Raw genomic sequence first — 15,828 nt, forward strand, 5'->3', positions numbered from 1 at the left:
ATTGCACCAGGTCTCGACAGAGATCAGGGCCCAAGCTTTGTTCACAGCGCACCACAGGCGATGTTTGCATCAAGAGTCCAGTTATCAACACAGCAGTGACCTTGGGTTTTCCCCCTCCCGCCCCGCCACAGTTTGGTTTTAATTTTCCATGGCTGTGTATCACACGGAGGAGATTGTAATGGTCTTGGGTGTTAGAATGGCTTGAAATGAATGAAATACTGTTAATCACAGAACAATCATATCGTTGCACTAGTGTTAAAGTAATAATAAAAAAAACAGATGCGCTAAATGCAGCCAAGGCCTTCACGCTTCAATCTAGAGTTTAAATTCAAACTATTTCATATGATACATTGCCCCCATCTCCAGCCTCCCACCCCCCTTCTTGCAATACAGCACCTCGGGCTGAGCCCCAGCCCAGCTCCCTGAAGCATAGCGCCCCCTATTGAGTCCCCACCCCACCTGCTGCTGAGCCTCCTCCCCCCTCCCCGCTCCCGGCAGCACAGCGTCTCTTACTGCTCAGAGTACCAGGCTTTGCAGGGCGTCTTCCCATCCCAGACCCACACACCAGGCACTTTGGAGAAGCCCTGTCAGTAGAAAATGCTCCAGCAGCCCCACTCGATCCAACTTTCCCCTCACATCAGGGATCTGGCATGGGAAGAGCTCTTGCAATCCACCTGGGGCTGAACTCCTTGTTCCCCTGCTACCCCGCCCCAGAGCTGGCTACATCTCAGCCCCAGGTGAGCCAGCCCCACGCAGCTCCATTTTAGCAAGCACCATACCACAGATGTTACAAGCTCATGATTTTCACTGGATTTTACAACTGCCTCAAGTGCACAGGGGTTGGTCCAATAAAGGATCTTACATCACCCACCTTGTCTCTCAAGGGCACACAAACACCGAACAGTATCAAAGCCCCTTATTCTTAGAAATCCATTCCAGCTCCAGCCACAAACTGCCAAGAAAACCCCTACCCAATATTAAACTCTGTCCAGGGCTGGGGAAGAGTTGCACAGAGATGGCTTGCTCAGTGCTGAGATGCAGCCAGCTCTGGGGCGGGGCAGCTGGGAAACAACAGCACATAACACCACACAGGGATGGCTTGCCTGTCGCTGAGATGCAGCCATCTCTAGGGCAGGGCAGCTGGGCAACTGCCACACATAACACGGCAGAGGCATGGCTAGCTAGCACTGAGCTGCAGCTGTCTTTGGGACGGGCTCCTCAGAGAAAGCGCTCTCAGTGCTCGATCGTTCACCTTGGGAACTCAGTGCCACATGAGGCAAGAGCTTTTGAGCAAGGGGTGCCTGAGATACAAGCCCCGCCCGAGAAGCTTTTCTTAAAGATCATGGGTTTGATGGAGCCCCCCTCCCCCGCCCTGCTCCCTGCAGCAAAGCCCCCCTAGCGCCACGCTGGGGTATTGGGATCGGTGCTTAATGTCAGTGAACAGCACCCCCTGCTGGCCCCCCATGGCACGCCCTGCAGCACAGCGCCCCCCCCCCCCCATGCATCCCATTCACCGCCACCCTCACCCCCATTCTAGCTAGCTCTCTAGATGGGACAGGCCTCATGGCCCCTCCGGGATCCCATGGCAATATTATTAATCTGCAAATATCAGCAGTGTGCTGTTAATACCCCCATAACAAAACCGCACATCCCCTTGTATCCCTTCCCCGCCCATCCCACTCTGTCACCGACAGAAACGCTGCCCTTCGAGGGGCGTTAGCCACATTACACTGGATTCCCCCTTGCAGCAAATTCACCCGGCTGTTCAGGTCCCCTGGCTTGTCACACCTCTCTCCACTCCCACCCAGCCCTCCTACAGCATCACCACTAACACCCTCCGGGTGCTGTCAAAACTGACAGGCCAGAGGGAATTAGCGAAGCTGAAGGGTTGGGTGCTGTATGAGTCCGGGCTTCCATCTGCTGGGGGGAATCGGAGCTGCACCACTAGAGGGGAAACATTACTCTAAGTCAGAGGTTTTCAACCTGGAGTACGCGTACCCCTGGGGTACTTCAGATTAGCGCAGGGGGTACGCAGGCGAGTGCAGCCTGCCTCCCGGCTGTATGCCGGACAGGGCAGGAGGCGGAAAGTCGCCTACCGAGGGGGCCTCCAGACACAGGCCTATGCGGGGTGTCAGGTCACGACTGGGACGAAGGGCGCAGGAGACTCCCAGTCGGGCGCACCCTGCAGGCCAAGGGATGAGGTCACCCTGTCTGAGCCAGCGCTGGGCTGCGGGGCTGGAGCAGGAGAGCCAGGCGCCACATGGCAGGTAAGTGTGTGTATGTGGGGGGCGAGGGGTGGTGGAGCCTGGCTAGAGCCAGGTGCTGCGCAGCGGGTAAGTGCAGGAGGGCGGCGGGTAAATGAGGAGCCCCGGGGGCAGTGGAGCCTGGCCAGAGGCGGCTGCTTTAAGAACTCCTGTTTGGAATTAGTCCTGCTTTGAGCAGGGGGTTGGACTAGATTCCTCCTGAGGTCCCTTCCAACCCTAATATTCTATGATTCTATGAATTCTGTCCTAACTTAACAATGTCAGTTCTGTTGTGATGTAAATTATGTATTTTAGATACACTAAGAAAATGTGTTAATTTTAGGCCATTATGCCTGTTATTGCAACCGTGGTAACATCAGGTAGAGTGAAAACCATGAAGGGGTACTTCAGGTGAAACCTTGAGACTGTAGGGGTACAGTTTCTAAAAAAGGTTGAAAACCACTGCTCTAAGTCCCCAACCCCATGAGCCAGCAATGGCGAGGGGCCAGATCAGAACCAGCGCCCCCTAGAGGGGGAAGGCCCCGTGTCCCATTCCCCAGCTACCTCAGCCAGCCAGTCCCCTCCTTGGGGCCAGATCAGAGCTGAATCCCCTTAGAAGGAAAATTCCTCATATCACCTCCTGGATCCCTTGGCAATATTTGACTTGCAAATATCAGCTGTGGGGTATTAATATCCCCTAATAACACTGCCTATCTCCCTGCATCTCTTTCCCTCCCATCCACTCTGTCCCTGACAGAAACACTTCCCTTTGAGGGGCATTAGCCACATTACACTGGATTCCCTCTGCAACAAATTCACCCAGCTATTTAGCTCCCCTGTCTTGTTATGCCTCTCTCCCCTCCATCTCAGCCCTCCTCCTAGTGTCCCCAAGCGTGTATTGCACCTGCTCATTTCTACTCTATATCTAGGTCAGCCCACTGAGGTTAAAAGAATGACAAGGCTTCCTGCTTAGAAATTTCCTTTAAAATATGTTTATTGCTGAAGAGAGATACGTTTCCAAAGATCCAGAGACCTAGAATCCTCCTAGAAGCAGATCATTTTGTGGTGGAGCTGCAAAGCTGCGTGGCAGTTTTCCAGGTTGGAGATTTTTATCTTTCAGTCAGTAGGGTTCAGAGTTAACAATCTTCATTCACCAGTTAACTGCACCATGGAGGTCCTGATCTAGGCTCTTAGCAGATGCAGGTAGGCGTAAGCCAGGAAGATGCTTTAATCCCAGAATTCGGGGGAATTTGCCCTTCCCAATGTGATCCCAAAACAGTGCCATCTCCCTGAGCTTGCTGACAGCCTGAATCAATAGACCTGTGACAAGTCCTCCTAGGGTGTTAACTCTGAATCCTACCAGTGGCAAGCGATATATCAGCATCACTGCCAATCATCTGAGCAGAAAACATTCCTCTGGATAGTGGGTGGTGCCTGCACATTCATGATGAGATAATTAACCCCAAAACTGCTGGTTAATTATGGAAAGCAACAGATTTCTGTTAGGTAACAGCCTCCTAATGAGTCCTCCCCACAGGAGCCCAGCCCAGCCACTGGGTGCATAGAACCCTGCCCATCCCTGGAGTATCTTCGAGTTTCTGCAGAGGGTTAATCTGAAGCCACAATAGGACAGGGGCTGATCTTTGCTGCTGATGATATTTTTTCACCTGAACGCACTAGACAGATAATTACATTGTATATATTGAGTGGATGCATATGTCGGGGGGTGGGTTGGTTTGACTGCCTGCACATATTGATTGGTTGGCTGGATGCTTGGATGGATGTACTCCATGCATTCATTGGTTGCTTGGTTACACCAGCTACAGATGTTGGCTAGTTGGATGGATGGTTTGATGAATGGAAAGATTGGATGTATTGGACATTGGTTGGTTTACAGATACATTGGAAACGCTGGATACATTGTCTGGTTGATTGATTGGATGAATACAACATTGAATGCACTACATAGTTTGGTTGGTTGGATGGAGATGTTGCATGGACTGGTTGGAGAGATAGCTTGGATGCACTGCACACATTCGTTGGATGTTTGGATGGATGGATACATAGTTTTGCTGCATTGCATACATTGTTTGATTGGCTGGTTGGTTGGATGTATTGGATGTACTGGATATACACATTGGATGGACGGACGGACGAGCGGATGGATGGATGCATGGATGGATGGATGGATGGATGGATGGATGGGTGGACGGATGGATGGACAGACGGATGTTTGGACAGACGGATGGATTGTTTGGATGCACTGGATATATACAGTGATTGGTTGGACAGTCAGTCAGTCGGTCGGTTGGTTGGTTGGTTGGTTGGCTGGAGAGAATCAATGGATGTACTGGTTCTATGGGATTAAGAATGGGCAGTTAGTGGGAAGGCTGTTATGGAGACACCAAGTCCCAAGATGCGGTCACAGTATGAAGCTCAGTAGCATCAGCAAAGCGGGAGCTGGGAAATGCCTTGGGAGATAGGGAGCGCTGTTGACCAATGCACACCCACAGCCCTCTCCAATTCCCTACCCAGGGCACTCACCAGAAGGCCTCATTCCCCTTGGCCATGCTGTGCTTTGGGGTCTGGGGAACATACTCAGAACAGGTTGGGCCTCCAAGGTTGGGCCCACAGCTCAGGCTGTAGCGGATCCTGACATGCCCGTGTCTCAGGTAGCACTCCCTATGGTGGGGCCCCCCAGACGTCAGTGGGAAGTTGCAGGTCCCTCGGTGGGCATCCTTCCACCGGTTTGCCTCCCAGACCTCGATGTGGAGCTGGCTGGCGGCAGTGACGTGGATGGTGCCAAAGTCCATGAAGTGGTTCCAAATGGGATTGTTGTTGCGCCAGACGGTGCCAGTCCGGATCTCCCGTCCAAAGAAGACTTTGACGTAGGTGTCTGCACGAAAGAGGAGGTGGCCCCGCAGACCGTAGGCCTGCTCCACTGTCACTGTCAGCCTGGCCATGCCCCGCTCCCGCGAGCAGCACATGGTGTTGGTGGTGCCGTCTCCCGGGCAGACACAGGAGCAGGGGTCAAGGGCGCTGCGCCGAGTCCCCGGTGGGCAGCTGTTGGTGCAGTTCCTCCACAGGGCCCTCTCAAGGATGTACTTACTCACTGCCTGCCTCAGCGCCTCCCGCTTGGGGTTGTCCTTCTCCACCAAGGTGTGGATCGGCCTCAAGGAGTAGGTGAGCAGGCCAGGGAGGGACTTCACGGTTTTCACCCAGTCTGAGAAGATGGTGGTGTCCTTCTTGGAGAAGAGCAGGTCGGCCGTGTTCTGCCCTCCCTCCACCTGCACGTGGCGTTCCCGGTACATCTCATGGAAGCTCTGCTGGAATTTCATCCTCTTCCTTGCCTCACACCTGCTGGACCAGTGCAAACCCACCCCGATATTCGTGGCCACCTCCATGCTCAGACAGTCCTTGATCTCACCAGTGGTCAGCCCATCCAGCGCCGCCTGGCAGACCTGCACCGCCGTCACGTCCCGTGCCCGGCCTCCCAAGTACACCTGGGACACATAGTGGGTGCCGTAGGTGTGAATCAGATGATGGTATTCCGGCTTGGAGACCTTGTTGTACAGGCTAGGGAGGTTCTTCACCGCCTGGATGAAATGGCTGGTGAGTGGAGGTTTTCCGCTGACCCGGAACCTGTTCCAGGGACCCAAGGAATTTATGAGACAATTAGAATATCTCCCCTTGCCAGCCAGGCCCGGATCAGAGCTGTAACCCCTAGAAGGGAGAGCCTTGTGTCCCATTCTCCACCCCCCGAGCTAGCCAGTCCCTCACCCTAGGGCCGGATCTGACCCAGCGCCCCTGTGGCTCAGGTGTGATGCTAACAGCACCCCAAAGCCAGCGGACAAGGGTATCTGGTATTGAGTTTCAGCTGGCCTGACCAGTTCAGTGTACCCCCACCTCACTCACATCATCACCTGTGTCTAAAAGATGCCCCATAGGCTAACGGTAGCTAGCTAATGACACGCTGCGCATTGGTATCAGTGCAAGACACCTGTACGGAGAACAGGTGGGAAATTCTGTTATCAGAGTGTATCTGCCAGGCAGGGCTAAAGTTACTGAGCCCTAGACAAAGGACTGTGATTCTGTTACCTGGAAGGCCTCTCCAAGGTACAGTACGAGACACTGGCACTGCAAATAATGGTCCACAGGACCATCAAGGTGGCAGGGGGAGGAGAGTGCAGCAAACAGATCGATTTGCATTTTAGCAAATGCCAAGCAGGGGAAGAAACCACTATGAACTTTCCTGGCCAGCAGACCCCATGTCACCTTCCTCACAGCTTGGATGGACTTTATCTTGGGGGTGACCCTCAGGAGAATCCATTGCAAAGGTTCACAGGACTATAAAGAGAGGAGCAGAGGACCCAAAGTGATCTTCGCCTAAGAGAAAGGACCCAAGCACTTTGGATTTGGTGGGAGATCTCGACTGTAGATTGATAAGGAAACTGACTTGAGCAAAAGCTTGTTTGGTTAAACCTTAGCCACCAGCAAGAGTTTTTCACTTTTATTTGCTTGGAACCACTTTTGTCCTTATCCCTCATGCTGGACCCCACTTATGCTCCCCTCTGCATTAGTTCATAAACTTGTAATTGACCCCAACCCTGTGCTGTGTTTGATTTAAAGTGAACGTGAACACCAGTTACTCTGGCAAGCCACTGAGTGCTGTATCTTTAAAGGAACAAAGGCACCTTAAATCTCTCTGAACGGGCTAGGAGAGAGTTGACCATTGCAAAGCACAGGATTTGGGGAACACTCAGGACTGGGGGGTGGGGGGGGGGTTGGAGTCCTCACTGGCTTGGATAGCACCCCAGAATGAGATACCCTCTAGAGGGGAAATGCCCTGCATCACTGTGCAGCTGTTCCCCGCTGCCCCACCCCAGAGGTGGCCGCAACTCAGCACTGGGCAAGCCATCCTCATGCAATGTCACTGTGAAGTTGTTACCCGGCTGCCCCACCCCAGAGGTGGCTGCATCTCGGTGCCAGGTGAGGCATCCCCATGTTGGAAGGTGTCTAGGCTGGTGCGTACCTGTAATATTGACAGGAAACCTCATGGCTTATGAAGGTGTATTTGTCCTTCCGTGACTTCTGCATGATGAATTCAGCCAATTGGGAGCTTGAGCCAACCAATGCCACCTGGACATTAATCTTGGGTGCCACAGGCAACATAAGCCCCACCCTCCAGTCGTTCTCCACCACAGCTGCCGCTGACTTGATCATGCCCATCGCTGACTGCTGCATGGAGCTGCTCAGCTTCCACCTGCACAAATTGTGGGCCCTCCAGTCCACTGCAGCCAACGGCAGCCTCTGCCGATGTCCGCCCTGTAGTGGGTTCCTGCACAGGGTGCAAGTGCCGTTTGGGCCGCGCCATTGGCTGGTGTCCACCAAGTAGGCCCCAGTCCGGCCCAGCGTGGTCACATCGATCCCCTCCCCCACTAGGTTGTGCCCAGGCACAAAGTCTGCATGTTTGCATTCATTAGCCATGCCTGTCTGGCAGTTGGGGGAGACCTCGGGGAGGAGGAATAGGAGGAGGATGAAGGCAGGAGATTTGGACATGGCTGGTGCGATGAGCTCCCTTGCAGAGGATGGGGTGTCAGTCTCCAAATCTCCCTACAGGGAGAAACACAAAGAAATCCTGAATTAATCATATTCCAGTAGCAGGCAGTTCCACAGACTAATTTTGTTATATGGAGAGAGAGTCAGAGGCATCCAGTTACCACTGCCTCTGTCAACCATATCTTAAAGCACACTTGCTAAGACTCTGGGCTCCAGGAACCTAGTGGCTTTATGCAAATGATACAGTGCCCCAATTTGCATGTGTGCACATGCATTTGTTAATTTGCATAACCCCACCCCTTTATCTTGCAATGGTAGTAGCTGTCACTCACCACTAGAGGGAGGAGATAGTTGCACATGGGCTGTCATGGGCTGCTGGTCTAGCTGGGTCTGACCACTGGGGGCAGTGCAATCCCACACAAAATCCGTGGTTTGCCTTGTTTTCTTGCCAAGTGGTCGGTCAACGAGTGTTGAGGCCATGCTGGCAGGGACTGGCCTCACCACAAAAAATGACTGGGGCTCCCTAGCGACCGCGCAGGGTGCTGAGTTTGGTCACATTTAACCCCGATTGAGGGTTATTTTCTAGGGTTTCTTCAGATCAGTCCAATCCGCATCACACCTGTGGGCCCATCTAGCCCGGTATCCTGCCCCCCTCCCGGCCACTCCGGATCAGACCCATGAGCCCATCTAGCCTGGTTTCTCAGCCCCTCCCTGCCATCCCGGATCACACCAGGCCCTGTGGCACTGGATAGAATACGAATGACCATTTATAGTATTACTGATACCAATCAGTATAGGATATGCCATGCACGGTATTGATGGAAAAGTCATGATTCACCAAGACTGAGAAGCGCGTTTGTATGTATGCATCCATTTTGTATGATGAGTTCTAATTATGTTTGCTACATTTGTATTTCAGTCTTGTGCCATGTTTCTGGGTGACACCCCAGACAGGACAGCAGCAGCGCTAAGCCAGCTTGGCGGCCCATGAAGGAAACTCAGATGTACAATGAATCCAGGGAAAGAACCCAGGGCTACACCTTAAGTCACCAGGACATGTAAGGACATGCCAAGGGACAGGGGACTCTCGGGCTTTTCCATGCTATGTGCTGTGCGGCTCTTTGGATAAAGCTTCAAGGCAAAAAGGATATAAAAAGAGAGCTGCACCGTCTCCATCTTGTCTTTATTCCTGCTTCCTGCTTCTGGATCAACTCATCTGAAGCTATGAAGCAAAGGACTGAAACCCATCCAGGTACTGGATGTATGCCAGATGGACTGTACAAGGCTGCAAACTCACCAATTCTGCTGAGAATCTGATATATCTGGACTTTGAAGTCAGTTGTATGTATCTGGTTGTTTTGACTATTTAACACTCTCACCTTGTTTGTTTCTTTCCTCTTATAATAAACCTTTCGTTTTAGTTACTAACGGATTGGCTGGCGACGTGGTATTTTCGGAAAGATCCAAACTCATATCGATCTGGCAATGTGGCTGACCCTTCGGGGATCAGGAGAACATTTTGGAAAAGAGTTTTTAAATAATTTATCTCTTTATTGGACCGACTTGCTGATTGGGAGCCAAAGACTGAAATGCAATAAAAGCGCTGTGTGTTTCTTGTTGTAGCTTCATGCTAACCCATCTGGGGAATTAGAAGCACTGTTTGACTGGTCAGGGAATCTAACTTCAGTGTCAGCCACCAGTATGGCAGAATTTGCTCCCATTTTGCAGCCCTCCCTGACTTTGGCATTTTCAAGTGGGCTACCCTAGGCACAGAGAAGTCACAGGCCCATCTAGCCCAGTATGCCATCTCTAACAGATGCCAATTCTCCCAGCCCCTCTTTAAATAGGAGATGGGGTCAGACTGTGAAGCATGAGACTTAGATCCCTTTTAATCACATTTATTTAAAACCCTGATGATTATAACTCTCCATTCTCCACGGAAATGTCGTGCTCGGAATCCCGCTAAGCCGTTGGCCTTGTTCATATCCTGTGCTAGTGAGTTCCACATGTTATGCGGAGGTTTCAGGCAGCATTTTCAATGCATATTTAGTGCAATGGGGTCCTGGTCCATGACCAGAGTTCCCAGATGCAGCCATAATACAGATAATCAATAATCATAATTTCTCTCCAGGCAGGTAACTCGCTGTGTGGATTTTTCAACCTGTTGGCTGTTCAGTCTCGTTAGTGGGAAGGCAGAAGAGAACTTAGAGATTTGGTTCTCCAGTGGTGATTATGTGGGGTCACAAGTTATGAGCAGACCCGACCCTGGCACCTGTGGGGCTTTGAGCCCCGACCCCAGCTGGGCGCAGGAACATGAGACGGGTGGGGGGCCAGCAAGCAGTGACACACAGATACTGCTCAACTGAAAATGGAGGGCAGGATCCTGCCTTTGTTGGGTTAGTGCATCAGCAGTTTGGGGCAGGGGCTTTCTGTGTGTGTGTGCCCTGATCTCAGTCAGCTGGGTCTGGGCAGCGCCCAGCACAGTATGGTCCCTGACTGTGGTCAGGGTCCATGCAGCGCCTGGCACAGTGTGGGCCCCAGATCTCGGTCAGGGGCTGTGCAGAGTTTGGCATGACGACAGAGGCTCTGAACTCGGTGGGGATCTGTGCGGCAGGGTGGGGGCCCCCGATTTCACTTCAGGCTACTAAAGCCAGCACAATAAACGTAAACGCATTAACCAGGCCAGGCAGGTGAGGGAATATCATTTAGTGACCCAACTTCTGTTGGTGAATGAGCCCAGCCGTCACCGCCGCAGGGCTCTCCACGTCTCAAGAAGCAGAGCTGCGTGTAGCCCGACGGCTTGCCTCTCTCACCAACAGACGCTGGCTGGATAAACAATATTCCCTCCCCCGCCTTGTCTCTCTTACCGTGGGACCAACCCGGCAATCCCTCCCCCCCACTGCAATAAACACATTTCTCTGAAGGGGTGTCATTTTTAAAGGTCGCAGCTGATCTATTCCAAAATGTCAGGGGCTGTTCTAGGCATCGAGGGGGCAGAGCCCTGTGCATTTTAGGGGGAAGTCAGAAACCCAGGAGAAGGAAATGGGGGATGCTCGGACCACCCAGCATCGGGTTAGCAGAGCCAGGGTCAGCCAGCTCTGGAATGGTCTATAGATTAAGGAACCGGTTGGCGGCAGAAATTAACCCAACAGCCCCCAACTTGGCCTTGCGCATCCTCCCAGTGGAGTGTAACCTGATGACACCCTGAATGACTGGTCTGCCAGACAGACAGAAAAGAAATGAGAATGGGAAGGGGGGCGGGAGAGAATTGGGAGCCTATATAGCTCCTGGCAGAGGTGAGGGCAAATGGGCGGCACACACAGCCCCTGGCATAGAGATGGGGTAGGAGTTTGCAGAGAGCCCCTGAACTAGCAGAGGATGGGCGGAGGCACGCAGGCAGCTTGTGGGGGGACAGAAAGATGCAAGGAACCCCGAGGAGGGGGAAATGAGATCAGCTGGCAGAAACAATGTCGTGTGTGACCCTCTGGTTAATTTCCCTTCCCCAGCAGAGGACACGGAGCCTCGGGGATCCTGGGTTCTGGTCCCAGCTCTGGAGGGCGGAGTGCCCTCGTGGGCACAGACTTCTCCGCCCATCCCTCCCACGCTAGACCCCTTCTCCCCTGTCCTCTCCATCCTGTCTCTTCCTCACCCCCAGCTCCTCATCCCAGTCTCCAGCTCCTCACCTACCCAGCCCCAGCCTCCCGCCAGGTTCCCAGCCCAGCTTCCCTGTCCAGCCAGCCCCACCCTCCCTTCCTCAGTCACACTTTCTCTGCCCACCCTTGTCTCTCCTGACCCTGTGCCCCAGTCCACTCCTGCCAGCTCCTCCCTCTTGGTCCAGCTTTTCTCCCCTCTGCATTTGAATTGGATGCTTCCTTCTCCGCGCGGCCTGGGTGCCAGGAACAGGGGGGTCACTGAGCCCCCAGAAGCAGCCATGCCCTACTTTCACTTCTGCTGTCGGGCCCCACCCCGGCCCGGAGAAGCAATTCCTGCTCCAACCCTGCAGCCCTGGGCCGGAACATGCTCAGTGCGGACACAACTGTCCAGACATTTTGGCTCTCACCAAGTCTCTTCTGAGCATGTGTAGACAGCGCTTTTTCAAAGGCTTCTCACATGGCCAAATTTAGGCTGATTTTCACGGGGCCAGCGAAAGGCGCCAGCCTGGCATGAAGACTCAACCCTGCCAAATGTCAAGTCCCTGCCCCGCAACATAGGGGCGCCAGAGCTGTTCAGAACAGACGACAAGACATTTTTTTAAACATGGGCAACACAATGTATGTCTCCCCTTGCCTTGCTGTTGGGAGCAAATGAATTATTTTTGGCTGAAATTCTCCCAGAAAATTCAGCCTGAGGTAGACATCCAGCATGGGAAAGTTCAACTCAAACAGTCACCATCCGGTAAGGAATAACCAGCTAGAAAGAGTATCATGTGTCTCCCCGGCGCTAAGATGCAGTCACCTCTGGGGCAGGGCAGCTGGGGAACAGCCAGACAGCAACGCCACATAGAGGTGCCTCACCCAGCACTGTGATGCACCCACAGCTGCATAGCAGCACTGCAGGGCAGAGGGGAGGGCAGTGGTCTTTGGGGAGAGGACGATTAGCATTGTGTAGTGCAGTGATTGGCACTAGGGTATGGTGCTGGCCCCCCAAATTCCCCAGCATGCCAGCTCCAGCTCCCCACCCCTCACCCTAGCCTGGATCTGCCTCCCCCAACCCACCTCCTTACCTCCCCTGCTCCCTGGATCACCGTTTCTATCTCCAGTGGGTCCAGCAACACACAGGGCTCCAGTGTCAGGATCCAGATCTGCCTTCACCTCTGCCTCAGCCACAATTTAACCAGGCAGGTGCCACCCCCTAGGTCAACATTCACGGGAGCCATCTGGCCAGCTGCCGAGGCCCTTCCATGTGCCACTCCCCCCACGAGACAATGGGCCATTGAGGGTCACTGGACCAGGGTGGTGTGGGCTATAGGTGCTGCGAGTGATCTGAGCTGTGGCTGACATGACAGACTGTAGATGTGCGGAGGGGGAAGGGGACTATAGGAGGGCCATGAGGAGAATAGGGCACCCCTGCCTCTGTCGTTTCCCCACTGATCCTATGGAGTTCATTGACCCCCTCCCCACAGTCCCAGCCTGCCATCTCCTCCCTTCCCCCAGTACCCTGATGCATGAGACTGGATTATGGTCATTGATTTCGTGTAGAGCTGTATTACGAGCAGGTAGCCTTTAACCAGTCGCTCCCAGTCTCCTCCCCTGCTCCCTGTCCCCCTGCCCAGCCAGGCCCAGTCATCCCTCTGCAATTCCCATTCACAATTTCTCTCCCACCCCAGTATCTCCAGGCTCCTCGTCCCAGTTTACTTCAGTCTTTTGGGTAAACCTTTGGCAAAGTTCCAGGCAACTGAAAACAGGGTCTTGTAACACGACGCATTGGGCAACCAGGCCTGCTTATAATGTCATGACCCAGCACTGAGATGGGGAGAGGAAGGTTAACCAAGGAGCCCTGGGCAGCAAGGTGCTTTGCAGTGGGGTACATTCCTTGGCACCCCAGCACCTGCTCCCCACCCCTCACACTCCCTGTAGGGATTCCAAGCCCGCCCGCCCGCCCGCCCTGCCTCGATGAGCTGAATCCAGCCGGTCCAGCAATGAGCAGGGCTCACATCTCAGGAGCCGGCACACGGCACGTTGAGCAGCCCAGAGTTGCCTTTGCCCCCATCTGCCACTGGCCGCCTGGCTAGACCCAGCACACGGGAGCTGGCTGGCCAGCTGCTGGGGCGTTTTCACCTGCCACTTCCCCATCCAGCGAACGGGCCACTGAGAAGCACTGTGCCTGGAGGAGGAGGGGTTGGTATGACAAGGGGGAAGGGTGGGCGTGGGGTGCTGGGGTAATTAGGTGCTGTGGGGGAGGGTGGTGCCGGCCAGCCGTGGCACAGGTAGCAGACCTGGTGCCAGCCTTCCCCGGAGCACAGCAGCTCATCGCAAGTCCCCAGCTGGTCATTGTCGTACTTGTTGTCCTCGTCCCAGACCTGGACGCGGAGTTGGCTGGTCTCCATCACCCGCACGGGCCCCAGGTCCAGGTGGACGCCCCAGACCGGGTTGTCGTCATTCCACACGGTTTCCCTCTGCACATCCTGGCCCTGGAAGGAGACCTTGACGTAGGCGTCGGTGCGGCTGGTGACGTCGCCCCACAGGCTGCTGGCCCGCTGCACCGTGACTGTCAGCTTCCCCAGCCCGCGCTCCCGTGAGCAGCACATGCTGTTGGTGGTGCCGTCCCCGGGGCAGACGCAGGAGCAGGGGTCACGGGCGCTGCGCCGGGTTCCCGGGGGGCAGCTCTGGGTGCAATTCCTCCACAGGGCCCTCTCAGTCACGTACTCGCTCACCGCCTGCCTCAGCCCCTCGCGCCGGGGGTCGTCCTGCCCCACCAAGGTGTGGATGGGCTGCAGTGAGTAGGAGACCAGGCCGGGGCTGGCTTTGAGGCTCTCCATCCAGGCCGAGAAGACGCTGGGGTCCGGCCCCTCAGAGAAAAGCAGGTCAGCGTGGCTGTGGCCGCCCATCACCTCAGTGTGGCGCTCGCTGTAGGTCTCGTGGAAGCTCCGCTTGAAGTTCTGCTTCTTCTTCTGCTCCTCACACTGGCTGAAGGCTGCCTGGGCCCTGCCCTTCCCAGCCCCGATGCTGATGGAGACCTCCAGGCTCAGGCAGTTCTTGACCTCGTCAGCCGTCACCCCGTCCAGCGCCGCCTCGCAGACCCTCACCGCCGTCACGTCCCGCGCCCGGCCCCCCAGCTGCAGCTGCGACACATAGTGGGTACCGTAGGTGTTGAGCAGCTGATGGTACTCGGGGCGCGAGTGGTGGGTGTAATCCTCTGGGAGGTTCCTCAAGGCCCGGCTGAAATGGCTGCTGAGAGGAGGGTTGTGGGTAACACGGAACCTGGGAAAGCGAAACGGCCACCATGTGACATACCGTAGGACACTGGGCCTGGCAGGGGAGACCTCAGTGTTATAGGGCTGCAGGTCTGAAGGCCAGAAACGACCATTGGGGTCATCTAGTCTGACCTCCTGGATAACACAGGCTGGAGACCTGCCCTGAATTAATGCTTGTTCGAACTAGAGCAGATATTCTAGGGGGAAAAACACTCTGCATTTCATTGTCGTTCATGATGGAGAATCCACTACGGCCCTTGCTGTGGTTAATCACATTCTGTTAAAAACTGACTTCTTCTTTCCTGTCTGAATTTGGCTAGCCTCAATTTCCAGCCATCAGATCTTAAGAGATATTGGTCTGCTAGATTGCAAATGCCATGATCAAAAGCTTGTTACCTTGTAGAGTTGATAATTTATTCTGATAATGTTAGGCCATTACAAACCTGCCTGCATCTTTGCTGAATTGAAGAAATTCTCACAATTCTTTTTATACCCGATCTTTGGAGAATATAAGAACTTACAGGCTTGCGGTATACTTGCTGATTTCATCATGTGAAAAATATGGCCACAGACTACAGATGGCAGAGGAGATAACGCCATTGGCCATAAAAGTGTTTACACAAGTTCTGAAATGCAGTTAATAATCTTTTGTATTTAATCTTCTGTACTATTTCCTTGTAGGCTGTGTTTTGAAAGACATATATGTGCCCCTGGCATTCATGCTTTGTAGCAAACACCTGACAGAAGGCTTTAATTGCAAGGTATCAAAGGTTTCGATGGGCAATTGCAAATCTACAAACCTTTTCATCAAAAGATAAGCTGATAAGAAAGATTGTCTTATCAGAAAGATTGTTTTACCAAAGACTAACAAACACGCTACTGTGTTATCGAAAGCCAAGAAAGAGGTCATAAAAGCTGCAATTCCTATTTAAATTATTAATAAATTAATTCCTTACAGAAGGTTTCTGAAGTCTTGTTCTGTCAACTTTAAGGTGAATATTGATGGTTGGAAAATAGTTTACAGAAGATACCGGTTATCTCTATCTAGCTTATCTTTCTCTTACTAGTGAAACCCTTGCTATCCCTTCAAGAGTTAAAATTTCCAGGTAGTGG

General features: G+C 53.4%; 1 protein-coding gene and 1 pseudogene across 1 annotated transcript; both read right to left on the reverse strand.

Moving 5' to 3' along the window:
* Positions 1 to 4,783: 4,783 nt before the first annotated feature.
* Positions 4,784 to 7,802, reverse strand: LOC137144770 (perforin-1-like). The gene is made up of 2 exons (XM_067535249.1): positions 7,276 to 7,802; positions 4,784 to 5,885 (listed from the first exon to the last, which is right to left on the reverse strand). Exons 1-2 carry the CDS (start codon positions 7,800 to 7,802, stop codon positions 4,784 to 4,786), a joined length of 1,629 nt encoding a protein of 542 aa, XP_067391350.1.
* A 5,773-nt stretch (positions 7,803 to 13,575) lies between these two features.
* On the reverse strand, positions 13,576 to 15,264 carry LOC137144799 (perforin-1 pseudogene; annotated as a pseudogene).
* Positions 15,265 to 15,828: the final 564 nt, after the last annotated feature.

The sequence above is a fragment of the Emydura macquarii genome, unplaced genomic scaffold (assembly GCF_026122565.2).
Source record: "Emydura macquarii macquarii isolate MOO-44397 ecotype Brisbane River unplaced genomic scaffold, CSIRO-AGI_Emac_v2 contig_3485, whole genome shotgun sequence".
Taxonomy (NCBI): domain Eukaryota; kingdom Metazoa; phylum Chordata; order Testudines; family Chelidae; genus Emydura; species Emydura macquarii.